The 13688-nt window shown below is 43.6% G+C and overlaps 1 protein-coding gene across 1 annotated transcript; it reads left to right on the plus strand.

Moving 5' to 3' along the window:
* The first annotated feature begins 582 nt into the window (after positions 1–582).
* On the plus strand, positions 583–10734 carry LOC106549999 (uncharacterized). The gene is made up of 4 exons (XM_087711390.1): positions 583–675; positions 3406–4334; positions 6593–6719; positions 8428–10734. Exons 2-4 carry the CDS (start codon positions 3570–3572, stop codon positions 10248–10250), a joined length of 2715 nt encoding a protein of 904 aa, XP_087567516.1. The 5' UTR covers positions 583–675; positions 3406–3569; the 3' UTR covers positions 10251–10734.
* The last annotated feature ends 2954 nt before the right edge of the window (positions 10735–13688 follow it).

Below are 13688 nucleotides of genomic sequence, written 5' to 3' on the forward strand. Positions count from 1 at the left end.
ATAAAGAGAGAATAGCTCCCTGTATCTTCCTGCCCCCCACCCACTTTGTCAATGAGCCGTTAAGAAGGCCAAGCCAGTCCCTTTACATAATAAAGAGTTATCCCCTTCAGCTTAATAGTAATGGGATTAAGGCATGATAATATTGTCCCTTTGCCCAACTCCCCACATGGCATCTGAGCACTCAACCAAATCTGGATTCAAAACGCAGCCTAGAGAGTTGCCCCTGCATGGCCCCATGGGAGTCTGACAACCAATCAGAATGCAAGCTCAAGATCAAAGGCCAGAGAGGGCATAAAACCAGAGACTCAGTTTCTCTTCTGTCGTTCTCTTTTTCTCCACCAACATTGGAGAATGTGATCACCTTTTCTGTTCAGGGCTCAAGCCATGTGGTCCTGTCCACCAATAAACCATCTTTCCAAGCAGCCTTCTGTCTCCAGTGTCTTTTTCCTCACTTGGAGCCGAACCCAGAAGGACATTTCTTCCAACAGGGCTAAATAGTGATCGTAAATCGAGGACTACCTGCATTGCTCTAGCCTTATTACCCTGGTATATGCCCACAACTAAGGAACATTGCTGGGAAGGGTTAATACGATAGAATTGTAAAGCCTAGAGAGGCACAAGCCCTGTGCCCAAAGGAAAGTTCTATTCTGTCTGTACTGGCCTGGGAATGATTGTGTAAGTATTTTGTAAGCAGGGAGAGATTAGTGAATTTGCAAACTTTTTAAGGAGCGCAATGCAAAAAAAAAAAAAAATGGTCCTTTTAAAAAGCCGCGGGGAGGAAAGGCTACGGCGGTGTGCCAGATAATGTTTTTAAAGGCCTTTTTATTGCGATCTCCTATAAGCAACCCCGGAGAGTGAGAGGAGATGCTTTACTTAGATTTCTTTGCATCCTGAAAGGGCCACGGATTTAATGTTTTCTTTCTAGATCTTTATGGGCGGAGATGAGAGGGAGAATTTTCTGTCTGAACTGCCATTTTTTTTTGTTCCCTTTGCATTTCAGCCGCGTTTGACACGTGTGTGTGTGTCTGTGTGTCTGTGTGTCTGTGTGTCTGTGTGTTGGATCCTATTTCTTCTTATGTCAGCTAGTGCAATTCTTTGGATTGTGCGTGTCTTGTTTTAAACGTTGCACTTTTGTCCCTTGAGGGGTGTGGTGCACCATTAGCAATCCCAGCATTGTACAATGTCCTCACAACTGGATAGTCTTGATGGGAGACACGTGTACGCTGCAATGGACGATCGTTGTCACACGCATCAGACGCAAATGAATGGGAAGGTGCAAAATTAAGACCTGCACAAAATTAAACATGTGAAGCTTCCTGTGGTTTCATGTAATCCGCGCCTATGGGTTGCAATTGAATTGCACTTAGATTTTGCAGGTGGTTGTTTGGGTTTTGTGCTGTCCCTAAACCGTTTTATGTGGTTTGATTGCTTAGTAGGAAGTAGGAATGCTCCCTGAAGATTTAGTGTTACATGTGAATCAGTCCAATAATTCTTACCGTCTGCTAGGTGACAATGTATCTTAGGTCAGGAATGACTATCCTACCACTATTGTAGGAAGTTAGCACCTACCACTCTCTTAGGAAAATATTGTTGGAAATATTAAAAGGGCAGAATATTTCCCCTGAAAAGAGAAGTAGAAACTCAAGAGAGGCAGAAACTCACACATACACCCCTTTGTTAATTGGCCATTAATGCCTGTGCCAGTCTATTCTACATAACAAAGATCTACTCCATGTCATTGCCCTTCATTGCACCACCCACCAGGTTTCAACCAAACTTAGCACACAGATAACCTACTAAACTAGCTATGACCTCTGATGGCAACCAATCAGGATACTCTTCCTATGCTCCAGGAAGTTCAAAGCCCAGATAGAGCCGAGGTGGTGCAGTGGTTAAATGCAGCACTGCAGGCTACTTCAGCTGACTGCAGTTCTGCAGTTCGGCTGTTCAAATCTCACCAGCTCAAGGTTGACTCAGCCTTCCATCCTTCCGAGGTGGGTAAAATGAGGACCCGGATTGTTGTTGGGGGCAATATGCTGACTCTGTAAACCGCTTAGAGAGGGCTGAAAGCCCTATGAAGCGGTATATAAGTCTAACTGCTATTGCTATTGCTACTGCTATAGATAGGGCATAAAACCCAGGGACTCTCAGTATCTCTTCCCATTTCACCCAGGAGCTCCAAGCCATGTGATCCTGTTCACCATTAAACCACCTTTCCAAGCAGCCTCCATGTTTCCAGTGTCTTTTCCCCCACTTGGAACTGAACCCAGATGTACATTTCTTCCAACATTATGATTGATGAGAAAGAATAGAATAGAACAGAACAACAGAATAGAACTTTAAATGTACACTAATCAGCATACATTCAAATGAAATTTCATTGCATTTCAGCTCTCAAAGGATTGTCATTATGCATATACACACACATATATGACACAGAGAAACCACAGTCTAGTTCGAATGCATACATATACATGGTGGTGGTGGTGAATCTTGAGAATTTATAAGATGGATGGCATAAGGAACAAAGCTGGCTCAGAATCTAGTAGTCCTTCTATAAATATTTTGAAACCTTCTGTTGTTCCTCAGAAGGGAGCAACAGAAAGAGACCATGAAGTGGGTGTGTAGGATCTCTTAACAATGCTTTAAGCGCCATACTTGGGTAATTCATAAAAATTGAAGAGTAAAATGAGCTTGTGTCTGCTCGGATTATTGTTGTATGAATGAGAAGTTTGGTTCCTTGTTGTGGCCCAGCAGGAGCCGTTGGAGCTGCCACCAGACTCCGACAGCGAGGGGCCCTATGAGTCAGCTCTGGAGGATGTGGAGGACCCTGGACAGGGTTTCAACTCTGAACAGGGATCAGAGAGGCTGGTTGGCCACCTGGAGGCACCTGAGCCTTGGACCAGTGGGAAGCCAGTAGTGAGTTGTTCCTGGATGCACGGCACCAAAGAGCTAATAGGCGTCAGGAACAGTTGCACAGTTACAGGAGGTAATTGCACTCAGCTGGTGGTCATTAGGCTCCTCTCCAGACTATAAAAAGACTACTTGTGCACACGGCCCTCTTGCAGAAGTCAACGCAGGAATGAATGTCGGAGAACATTGTTATGAGCTTGGCAGGCTGGATTGCTGCCAAGCCTTATCTGTGTTTATTGCTGTCCAAGCTTGTCTGTGCTGGTTTGCTGCCAAGGACCTTTCTGTCTGTTAATTAAATGCCGTAACTTATCTTTGGCTCGAAGTGTGCTTTGGTGTGGAACGAGGGTGATCAGAACAGTTCCTTATAATAAACTCAATACTCCCCACCTCCTTTTTGGCTTACTACCATAGTAAACAATGCCTTTGTAAAAAGGTTCACAGAAAAACAGAGCTTTGGTTCCAATGTCTTTTCCCTCTTATTTTCTGTCTTAGTACTTTTCCTTCTCCGTGGAAAGCACTTGTGGAAGATGCTGATTCTTTGATCGGTGAATAAGTTTCATTGAATGCGTCAAATCTGTTGCATAATGCCGCAGTAGCCTTTCAGGAATGTTGCTAATAAAGGCAGCAATAGAACAGGTCAGCCTTTGAAGGAGAAAATGTCTACTGTGCAAGAGGCAGAGGTGTCCCAGTCTCTGCTACATCACAATATGGATCCTGAAATAAAAATGGAAGGACGGGACTCCATTGACCCCAAGCCAGGAGAAGGAAGAACACATTTTCTAAACATTGGAAAAAGCAAGGTAGAACCAGGGCGTAATGTGAAAGCAGAGCTAGAGGAAAATCCATCAAAGAATTGGGATGCCCAGTTGCAGGAGTTTCTGAAGACACTGGAGGATCCTCAGGGAAGAAGTGAAGTTCCACAGTGCCTTGAGCCAAAGCTCTGGAGTGGTCCAAAATTACCTGGGATGTCCTCCCAAGGAGGGATGGATGCCAGCAAATGGTTGAAAGAAATGTGTATTTCCCAAATTGAGGCTCGTTGCCTTGGGACAACTCAAGAGGATTGGGACACCCTTCTGGACGTTGGCCATGGTGGGAAGGAGAAGATTAGAGAACTGGCTGAAGAAGCCATCAGGGCAGAGGCAAGATGCCGTCGTTTTCGGGCCCTGGGCTACAAAGAGGCCAAGGGACCTCAAGATTTTTGCCAGCAGCTTCAAGAACTTTGTCGTGAGTGGTTGAAACCAGAGAAACACACCAAGGAGCAGATCTTGGACTTGGTGATCTTGGAGCAGTTTCTGTCTGCCTTGCCTTTGGATATACAAAACTGGCTCAGGAGAAATGGCCCAGAAACCTGTGTCCATGCAGTGTCCTTAGCAGAGGAGTTCCTCTTGAAGAGAGCGGAGACCCAGACATGGGAAGAGCAGGTGAGTGTATTTCCAGCTTGGAAAGTTGATATTTTGATGTTGATAACCACACAATCGGAATACTGTCAAGCCAGCCTCCCTCAGCAACCAAGAAAGAAACCACTTAACTCCATTTTGCAGAATTAAGAGTACTTTTACTGGTTATGAAAAGGTAGCAGCTAAGCAAAGCAAGGTCTGAGGCAAAAGCACACGGAATCATAGATATCAATATGTGACCCAACCCCCTCCCCCTGGTAACCCCATCCCATAGTCCAATCTGTAAATCCCTCGGGTCATGTGAGTTCCATCTTCAAAAAGCATTATCAGGTTGGTATTCAGGACAGTTGGCCTTGGCAGGCCCAATGCAGTAGAAAGTGAGACCAAAACTCTCTTTTCACACCTCGGTACACCCACGTTACACCTATCCTCCGCGAGCTGCACTGGTTACCGATCAGTCTCCGGATACGCTTCAAGGTGCTAGTCGTAACTTATAAAGCCCTTCATGGTATTGGATCTGGGTACTTGAGAGACCGCCTGCTGCCAATTACCTCCCACAGACCCATTAGATCTCACAGGGTTGGCCTCCTCCGGGTGCCATCTACCAGCCAATGCCACCTGGCTATTACCCGGGGGAGGGCCTTCTCTGTGGCAGCTCCGGCCCTCTGGAATGAACTCCCCGCAGGGATTCGGACCCTCACCTCTCTCCAGGCCTTCCGAAAAGCCGTCAAAACCTGGCTTTGCCGGCAGGCCTGGGGGTGATGAGTTCCCTCCCCTCTCGACATGTATGGTTGTGCGACTGTTGTCTACTTTTATTATTTGTATTTTGTCTTTTATGTTCCCCTTTTTTTCCCCCCTTGAATTGTTCGCCGCCCTGAGTCCTCCCGGAGAAGGGCAACATACAAATTTAAAATTAAAAAAAAAAAATCTCTCCTGTACTTAGAACTTCCCTTCCCAAATACCATGCCTCCCCGTCCCCCGTCCCCCGTTTCAATGGCAGCTGAAAGCAAGTAGCGAAACAAAGGCTGACAGATACGGTGGCTCAGTGGCTAAGATGCTGAGCTTCTCAATCAGAAAGGTCAGCAGTTTGGCAGTTCAAATCCCTATTAGACTTATGCCCAGGGCATAAGAAACTTGTATGCACTCAGAAATCCGGATCTGGAGTGCAAAATTCCCAGCGCCCATGGGCACTTTCCTGCATAGCTGCCTGGACCCACCGCCAGCGATCAGCTAGCGATATGAGCTGCGGTCTTAGCCTGTTGCATCAACAATGTCAGGAGCAGAGGATCAGATGGAGCAAGCCAGGCCTGCAACACAGTAGAACCTCACCTGGGGGGATGGTGGAAATTGTTAAAAGTGTTGAGACAAGAAAACAAAGAATATGGCAGAGATAACAAAGAAAAAGATGAAAAGGGGGTTTCAGTCATGCTTGTTGTAAAGAGTGTTCAGGGCTCTTCGAACACCAGTAGGAGTCAGAAGCCATTCAAAACTCAAAGGCAACTTAATTTTTTTTTTAAAATGAAGTCTATGCATCAGGCTAAACCACAGTCAAACCTCAGGGGCACAATGGTTACTGGACAAACCATTTATCTGGGGTTTGCCTAATGTACGGCACCATACTTTAGGGATGCCGTGGCTCAGTGGCTAAGACGCTGAGCTTGTCAATCAGAAAGATTGGCAGTTCGAATCCCTAGCGCCGTGTAACAAAGTGAGCTCCTGTTACTTGTCCCGGCTTCTGCCAACCTAGCAATTCGAAAGCATGGGAAAAAAACGCAAGTAGAAAAATAGGGATCTCCTTTGGTGGGAAAGTAACAGCGTTCCATGTGCCTTTGGTGTTTAGTCATGCCGGCCACATAACCACGGAGACGTCTTTGGACAGCGCTGGCTCTTCGGCTTTGAAATGGAGATGAACACCGTCTCCTAGAGTCAGGAACGACTAACACATATGTGCGAGGGGAACCTTCACCTTTATCTAATTAATAAATAATGGTTTACTGATTAAATCACAAGGCTAGAAACCAGGAGTTCTAGTTCCACCTTAGCTAGGAAACCCAGCTGAGTGATTTTGAGCCAGTCACTCTCTCTTAGCCCCACCTACCTCACAGGGTTGTTGTTGGGGAGGCAACAGGAGGAGGAAGGTATGTTGGATATGTTGACCGCCTTGAGTTATTCTCTAAAAATAATAATCGTGGGATACAAATAAATAAACAAACAACTCCTTAGTTGCACATTTTAATTTCATCATGAATTCACTTGGAACTCTGAATTCCCCACTTTTCCAGGTGATTGAGATATCAGAAGAAGAAGACATCGAAAAAGCCCCCAAGTCAAGCCAGCTACCATCAGAACCACCAAAGGATGAAGATTTTGGACTGGTTAAACCAAAACATGACGGCATGAAAAACCATAGTAAGTTCCTGAGAATTGGGGCGCACATAAATTGAATAATAAATAAATAACTCTTCCTGGCTGCTTGAGATATATAATTCAGGCTCTTTCCTGAATTGCAAGAAAGGCAGAACAAAGAGCCAATACTTGCTACGTATGCAATACATTTATAAATTTATTTGTTAAACTTGTCTGCCTTCAAATCTAAGCTGACTCGTGGCAACAATTCAAACATCTTTGGTGTAACATAATAAGCCATCTAAGGGACACATGGCTCAGTGGCTAAGATGCTGAGCTTGTCAATCAGAAAGACCGGCAGTTTGGCAGTTCGAATCCCTAGTGCGGCGTAACAGAGTGAGCCCCTGTCATTGTCCCAGCTTCTGCCAACCTAGCAATTCTAAAGCATGTAAAAAATGCAAGCACAAAAATAGGGATCTCCTTTGGTGAGAAGGTAACAGCATTCTGTGTGCCTTCAGCGTTTAGTCATGCTAGCCGCATGACCATGGAGATCTCTTTGGACAGTGCTGGCTCTTCGGCTTTGAAATGGAAATGAACATCACCTCCTAGAGTCGGGAATGATTAGCACATATGTGCGAGGGGAACCTTTACCTTTAATAAATCATCAAAGATCCCAATAAACAGTTTAATTCTAAAATATCCCTAAGCTCAGTACATATCCACATAAATACCAATACAATAATTAAATTACTACCAATAATATATTGTTCATTCTGTTTATCTTCTGGATTTTCATTCATGGACAATAGGGAGATGCCTCCATTATAAATCAGCTTGAAAGTGAGCAATAGAAATGCAGTTATTTTCATCCCAAAGGGCTGGGGTCTCCAACCTTGGCAACTTTATGACATGTGGACCTCAAATCCCAGAATTCCTCAGCCAGCAATGCTACTGAGGAATTCTGGGAGTTGAAGTCCACAAGTCTGAAAGTTGCCAAGGTTAGAGACTCTTGCCATAGTGGACACTTAAACCTTCCATCCCAGTACTTCAATCCAGTTATCAACCCCTCAAGCCTTTTCTGCACAACCATGAATATTTTAGCAACTGACTAAAGTCTATAGTGTCCGCTCTTCCTACCATAATTGGGGTCGAAAGGTTGCATCCTATGATGGCACCCCAGAATAGCAGGAAAAATACAGCCTGTCTATCAGAGAGATGGGTGGTTAAGATGATAGGTTAGGTTACCTGTTTTGTGAAGATACTAAATTATAAAAGGAGACGTGCTACTGTATTTTCTGGAGTATAAGATGCACCTTTTTCCCTCAAAAAAGAGGGTGAAAATCTGGGTGCGTCTTATACACTGAATACAGCATTTTTGGCCTCCCGAAACCCTGCCCCCTTTGCAAAAATGGCCGTGCATAGCCTTTAAGATGCTTCCGGAGTGCTCCTGGGGGCTGGGGAGGGCAAAAATGAGCCAAGAACGGGCCATTTTTTGCTTGTTTCCTCCACCCCAGCCCCCAGTAGAACTCTACAAGCCTCCTAAAGACTATGCATGCCCCTTTTTTTGACAAAAAGCAGGCCTGTTTTCACGAAAAATGGGCCGTTTTTGTGACGTCAGCAGAGTGCAAAAACTTTTTTAAAAAATTTGCCTCTTCAAAATCTTGGTGCGTCTTATACTCCGAAAAATACGGTATTTAAACGGTGGTTGAACAAGGCAGCAGGTTAACACAGTACTTTCCAGTTACTGTCCACTTTCCTTCCTTCCTTTTAGGAGGCATTGGGTGGCTGAATGAAGGTGGTGAACCAAAGTTGAAGAATTCTGAGAAAAGGAAGCCTCTGAGGAAGTTCTTGAAAGCTGCCATCAAAACTGATTTGCTGGCCTTCGAAGAGACCGATGGAAACCGCGACACGGCAACGAAGCAGAATGGAAGTGATGTTGAGAAGGGAGTGGGTCCGTTAGTTCCGCCCCCAAGTGTTGGTTCAGGGCTCAGTGACCCTGCTGTCCAAGAGGAGGAGGAGATGAATGATAACGGGAGTGAGGAAAGCATGAATCAAAGCTTGAAGGTTGTGAGAACTGAAAGCCCTGATGCAGAAGAGAAGCCGTTCCGATGTTGGCATTGTGGCCAGATCTTCAGAAACAGTTCACATCTGGTGAGCCACGAGAGAACTCACGTTGGCGAGAAACTGTACAAATGTTCCCACTGTGGAGAAAGTGAGAGGACCCATACGGGCCAGAGGCCCCACAAATGTCCTCATTGTGGGTGCATTTTTGGCTATCACGGTCACAAGAGGATCTTTGTGGAGGAGAGGCCCCATGTGTGTTCTGACTGTGGGAAAAGTTGTAGTCAGAAATCTGATCTTTTAAAACACCAGAGAACCCATACAGAAAGCAAGAAATCTTACAAATGTTCTGCCTGTGGCAAAACCTTCAAAAATGGGTCAAGTCTCAAAGCGCACCAGAGAACCCACACGGGTGAGAAACCATATACGTGTTTGTACTGTGGGAAGTGTTTCGTCTGGAGTTCGCAATGCCGGCAGCATGAGAGAATTCACACCACTGAATGCTCCCACTGCGGAAAAGGTTTTGGTCAGAAATCGGAGCTGGTGGAACACGAGAAGACTCATCTCGTGGAAGATTTGTTGGTCTGTTTTGCCTGCGGGAAAATCTTTGAACTCAGCTCTGAGCTCATGGCACACATGCGGACTCACAAACGGAAGCAGTTCGAGTGTTCAGCCTGTGGGAAAACCTTTATGAACAGTTTGCAACTCACTGCGCATCAGAAAGTCCACACAGGAGAGAAGCCACATAAATGTTCCCATTGCGGGAAAAGCTTTAGCCAGAGACAGAGTCTGATAGCTCACGAGAGAATCCACACTGGAGAACAGCCACACATGCGCTTAGTGTGTGGGAAAAACGTCCGGAACTCCCCGAATCTCAAATCCCACGAGAGGATTCACATGGGAGAGAAGCCATACCGTTGCTCCCATTGCGATAAAAGTTTCCGGTGGAGTTCACACCTCTTGTTGCATAAGAGGATTCACACAGGAGAAAAATCCTACTCGTGTTCTGATTGCGGGAGAACGTTTGACAGGAGGTGCAACCTTCTGAGGCATGTGAAAAACCACACAGGGCAGAGGTCCCATGTGTGCTCGGACTGTGGGAAAAGTTTCATCTCCAGCTCAGTCCTTTCGCGACATCAGAAAGTCCACGTGGGAGAAGATGTTGCAAGGTGCTTAGAATGCGGGAAAGGTTTCAGACAGTGCAGGGACCAGGCAGAAAAGGTGTCGAAATGTCCTGAGTGCATCCGGAGACCATCCCTAGGTTTGGATCTTAGACATGCACAAATGCGGTTGAAAGAGAAGACATTTCAATGCTCGCTCTGCAGAAAAACTTTCAACAACAGCTCTCACCTTATGGTTCATCAGAGCGTCCATACCAGGGTTCGACCAAGGCAGTGCCTGGAGTGTGGGCGAGACATCATCAGGAGGCCTAACCTTATTGCCCCTTTGAAAAACCTCTCGGGGCAAAACGCAGAGAAATGCACAGAATGTGAAAATAAAACAGTTGAACTAGATCTCGGAGGCAAATGTTGACCTCAACCTTCACCCACCCATCTCCTGAACGTTAAGACTTTCTGCCCCTTAAAAAGAGAAAATATTCCTGTGTCAGAAGACATTTATGGGGGCTGTTTGTACGTCAGTCGGAAAAAAGTCCCGATGGTCACGGCCATAGTGACTGTTTGATGCTACAGCCTACCTGAAGATGATCAGAAATTTGTACCCTACCATGCTCACATGACCATACTTTGGGGTTTAGGCAACAAGGACAGATATACAGCGATTTGCTGTGTCCCGTTGTCATGTGACTGTGTTTAATGATGGTTTTGCCGAAAACTGCCACTTCTGGTTTTCACCAAAACTGCATTTATAATTATATTCACATTTATGACTGGTGTGTCTGCTTTAACAACCAGCATTCACACCATCACAGTGATTCACACACACACACACACACACACAAATATTATTACCATATTTTTTGGAGTTATAAGACTCACCGGAGTATAAGATGCACTAAAATTTTGAAGAGGTAAATTTTTTAAAAACGTTTTTGCACTATGCAGGCCTCCCAAAGCCTCTGTATGCCTTGTTTTTTTTGTGAATAACAGGGCATGCAGTGAGTTTAAGAGGCCTGCAAAATGGCTGGGGGCGGAGGGCAAAGACGAGCAAAAAACAGCCCGTTTTTCGCAAAAATGGGCCTGATTTTTTTGCAAAAAAACAGAGCATGCATAGGCTTTGGGAGGCTTGTAGAGTGCTCCTGGAGGTTGGGACGGAAAATGAACAAAAAACTGCCAGTTTTTGCTCATTTTTGTCCCCCCCCCCCCCAGCTCCCAGGAGCACTTTGCAGGCCTCCCAAACCTCTGCACTTCTATTTTTGCAAAGGGGGCGGGGCTTCAGGAGGCCAAAAATGCTGCATTCGGTGTATAAGATGCACCTATATTTTCACCCTCTTTTTTGGGGGGGGGATGTGGCTTATACTCCAAAAAATACGGTATTTAAGTAGTATTTGCTTAACAACTGTGGCATTTGCTTAACAACCGCCACAAGAAACGTCATGAGATCTGGTCTGATCACGTGGTGACCTGATTAACAACCGCAGTAACTTATCGTAACTCAAGGCTTAATTATAGTCATAGGTTGAGGGCTGCTTGTAGTCATTGGTTCTAATTTTTTGGTTTTGCCTCTGCCAATGACTTGATTTTCTTCAGATATTTCACATTTCATTTTCTGGCTGTTGAACTTTCTTTTCTTTCTGCTTTTTTTTTCCTTAGTGCTTTTTTAATTGATTGATTTGGCTTATCTGCTGTTTGTTTCTGAAGACTCCAAACAGCTTATTTGGGTTTCTGCAGCTTGATGGTTTTCCTTCCTGTGCCAGTTTCAACTCAGCAGCTGAGTTGTCACCTTTCACAGCTTTTGTGTGGTCTCTCTGATCATAGTTCTACAAGTTCATAGAAGACAAGCATATTTATAATTACACGAACAAAGGTATCTTTACAAAAGACACTGCTAAGGCTTACTTGATATGCAAGCCTATAGCAGCATTGGAATGTTATTCCTGTATTATTGCTTTCTCTGTTTTTTAAAGACAAGATTAAAGTTTGTTGCTATTGTTTCATTTTTCTTTTGTGAAAACTACTACTTTTGTTGTTGTTCTGTAGTCTGCTAGCAACACATGGAAAAATTATTTGAAATGCCACAAAGTGCAGCTTTTTCAAGCTTCAGTAACTGCCTATCTGGGTATTGTGGAATGGTTTTATGATGTACAGAGATTGTATGCGTGATGACCATTTCTGAGATAACAAGTTATCAAAACAAATAACCTACTTTAGGGGTGTCCAACCTTGGCAACTTTAAGACTTATGGACTTCAACTCCCAGAATTCATAATTGGCTGGGGAACTTTGGGAGTTAAAGTCCATAGATCTTAAAATTGCCAAGATTGGACATCCCTAGTCTGTTTCATTTATTTAGTCGTGATAGTAAAGGTTATTTCATATTTAAAATCGTCCCCATAAACTAGATACTACCAGAATGTTAAGAAATCATAAGGTGATGGCAAACCTATGGCACACGTGTCACAGGTGGCACATGGAGCCATTTCTTAGGGCACGAGAGGCGTTGCGCTGTCAGCTCTCAGCCTTCATTTTCAGCCATTCTTTGTCCTCCGAAGGCTCCGGACAGTGAAAAAGGGCCCTACGGGCAACCCGGAAGTTCTTATTTTCTTATTTTGTGTGTCTTTTTGCCATTCTGTCTCTAGTTTTTTTATACTCCTCTTCTCCTCTTTTCCATTCTCTTTGTTTCTTTTCTCCCCATATGTCATTGCCAATCTTCTAATATATGCTTTAACTGCATTCCACACATTTTGTAGTGAGGTATCTCTTTTATTTTCTTTAAAAAAAGGAAATCAACTCCCTTTCCATGAATTGTTGAAATTCCTTTTCATTTAATATTGTTTGGTTTTAATGTCCATCTTGATTTCTTTTTTTGTCCCTTCCATGTAATTATCATCGGGTTATGGTCTGCCCATGTTATGTCTTGTATATTATATAGTAAATTAATTGACATCCACATCATGTCTATTCTAGACCATGACATATGTCTGTTCGAATAAAATGTGTACTGTTTTCTATCCATGTATCTTTCTTGCTAAGCATCTTGGAGGAACTAAGCATACCTAGCATTCTATCATTGTAAAAAATAGTTTTGGGGAATGTTTTCCTAGGCTTCTTATTTGTCTTTGTAGTTTTATAGTCCAATTCTTTATCTACAATTGCATTAAAACCACCTATGATACATATGTTTTCATACTCACATTCTATTATTTTCCTGTGTAATTCACAGTAAAAATCCTTTTGACTGTCATTTGGAGCATATATCACCACTAAGAGTACTTTTTTATAGTTCATCATGATCTCGACCATTAAAATCCTCCCTTCCTCATCCTCAAAAATTTGTTTGGATTTTATTGTCTCTTTAATGTATAGTGCAACACCTCTCTTACTTTGATATGTAAGCACAGTGTACAATTTCCCCATCTTTGAATATTCCCCCAAATTTTTGTGTTGCTTTCTGATATGAACTTTTGTAAACAAATTATGTCCAATTTTAATTTCACCAATTTATTAAAAGGTCTTTTCCTTTTAATTGCCGAATTCAATCCATTTTGTATCAATTGATATTGCTTTTATTTCTTCCTCCATATTTTACTTATATGTGGGTTTCATTGCTCTGATCATTCTTATCTCTCTTTGATCTCTGGGTTTCTTTGCTCTTGCTCCTTATTGCTATTTCTTCTCGGTCCTTTACTGTCTCTTTTGCTTGTTTATCTCTTTCTTCCATAAACTCTTCTTGCCGCTTAACCTCTCTCTCCTCTCTCAATCTCTCCTTCTCTTGTGGTCCTAAATATTGGTCATAAAATTGTTCTGCTTTGTCTAATGAATCTAATCTATGCCTTTGTTCTTGCCAATTTACT

Source organism: Thamnophis sirtalis, unplaced genomic scaffold (genome assembly GCF_051295495.1).
Source record: "Thamnophis sirtalis isolate CommonGarterSnake01/CBP01778 unplaced genomic scaffold, rThaSir2_p1.2 scaffold_3, whole genome shotgun sequence".
Classification (NCBI taxonomy): Eukaryota; Metazoa; Chordata; class Lepidosauria; order Squamata; family Natricidae; genus Thamnophis; species Thamnophis sirtalis.

What these genes read in the sequence shown, in the direction of transcription:
- LOC106549999 (XM_087711390.1), top strand. Translation starts at nt 3,570, where the DNA reads ATGTCTACTGTGCAAGAGGCAGAGGTGTCCCAGTCTCTGCTACATCAC. An exon ending in CCCAGACATGGGAAGAGCAG is followed by an intron (nt 4,335 to 6,592) that starts GTGAGTGTATTT and finishes CCACTTTTCCAG; the next exon opens with GTGATTGAGATATCAGAAGA. An exon ending in TGACGGCATGAAAAACCATA is followed by an intron (nt 6,720 to 8,427) that starts GTAAGTTCCTGA and finishes CCTTCCTTTTAG; the next exon opens with GAGGCATTGGGTGGCTGAAT.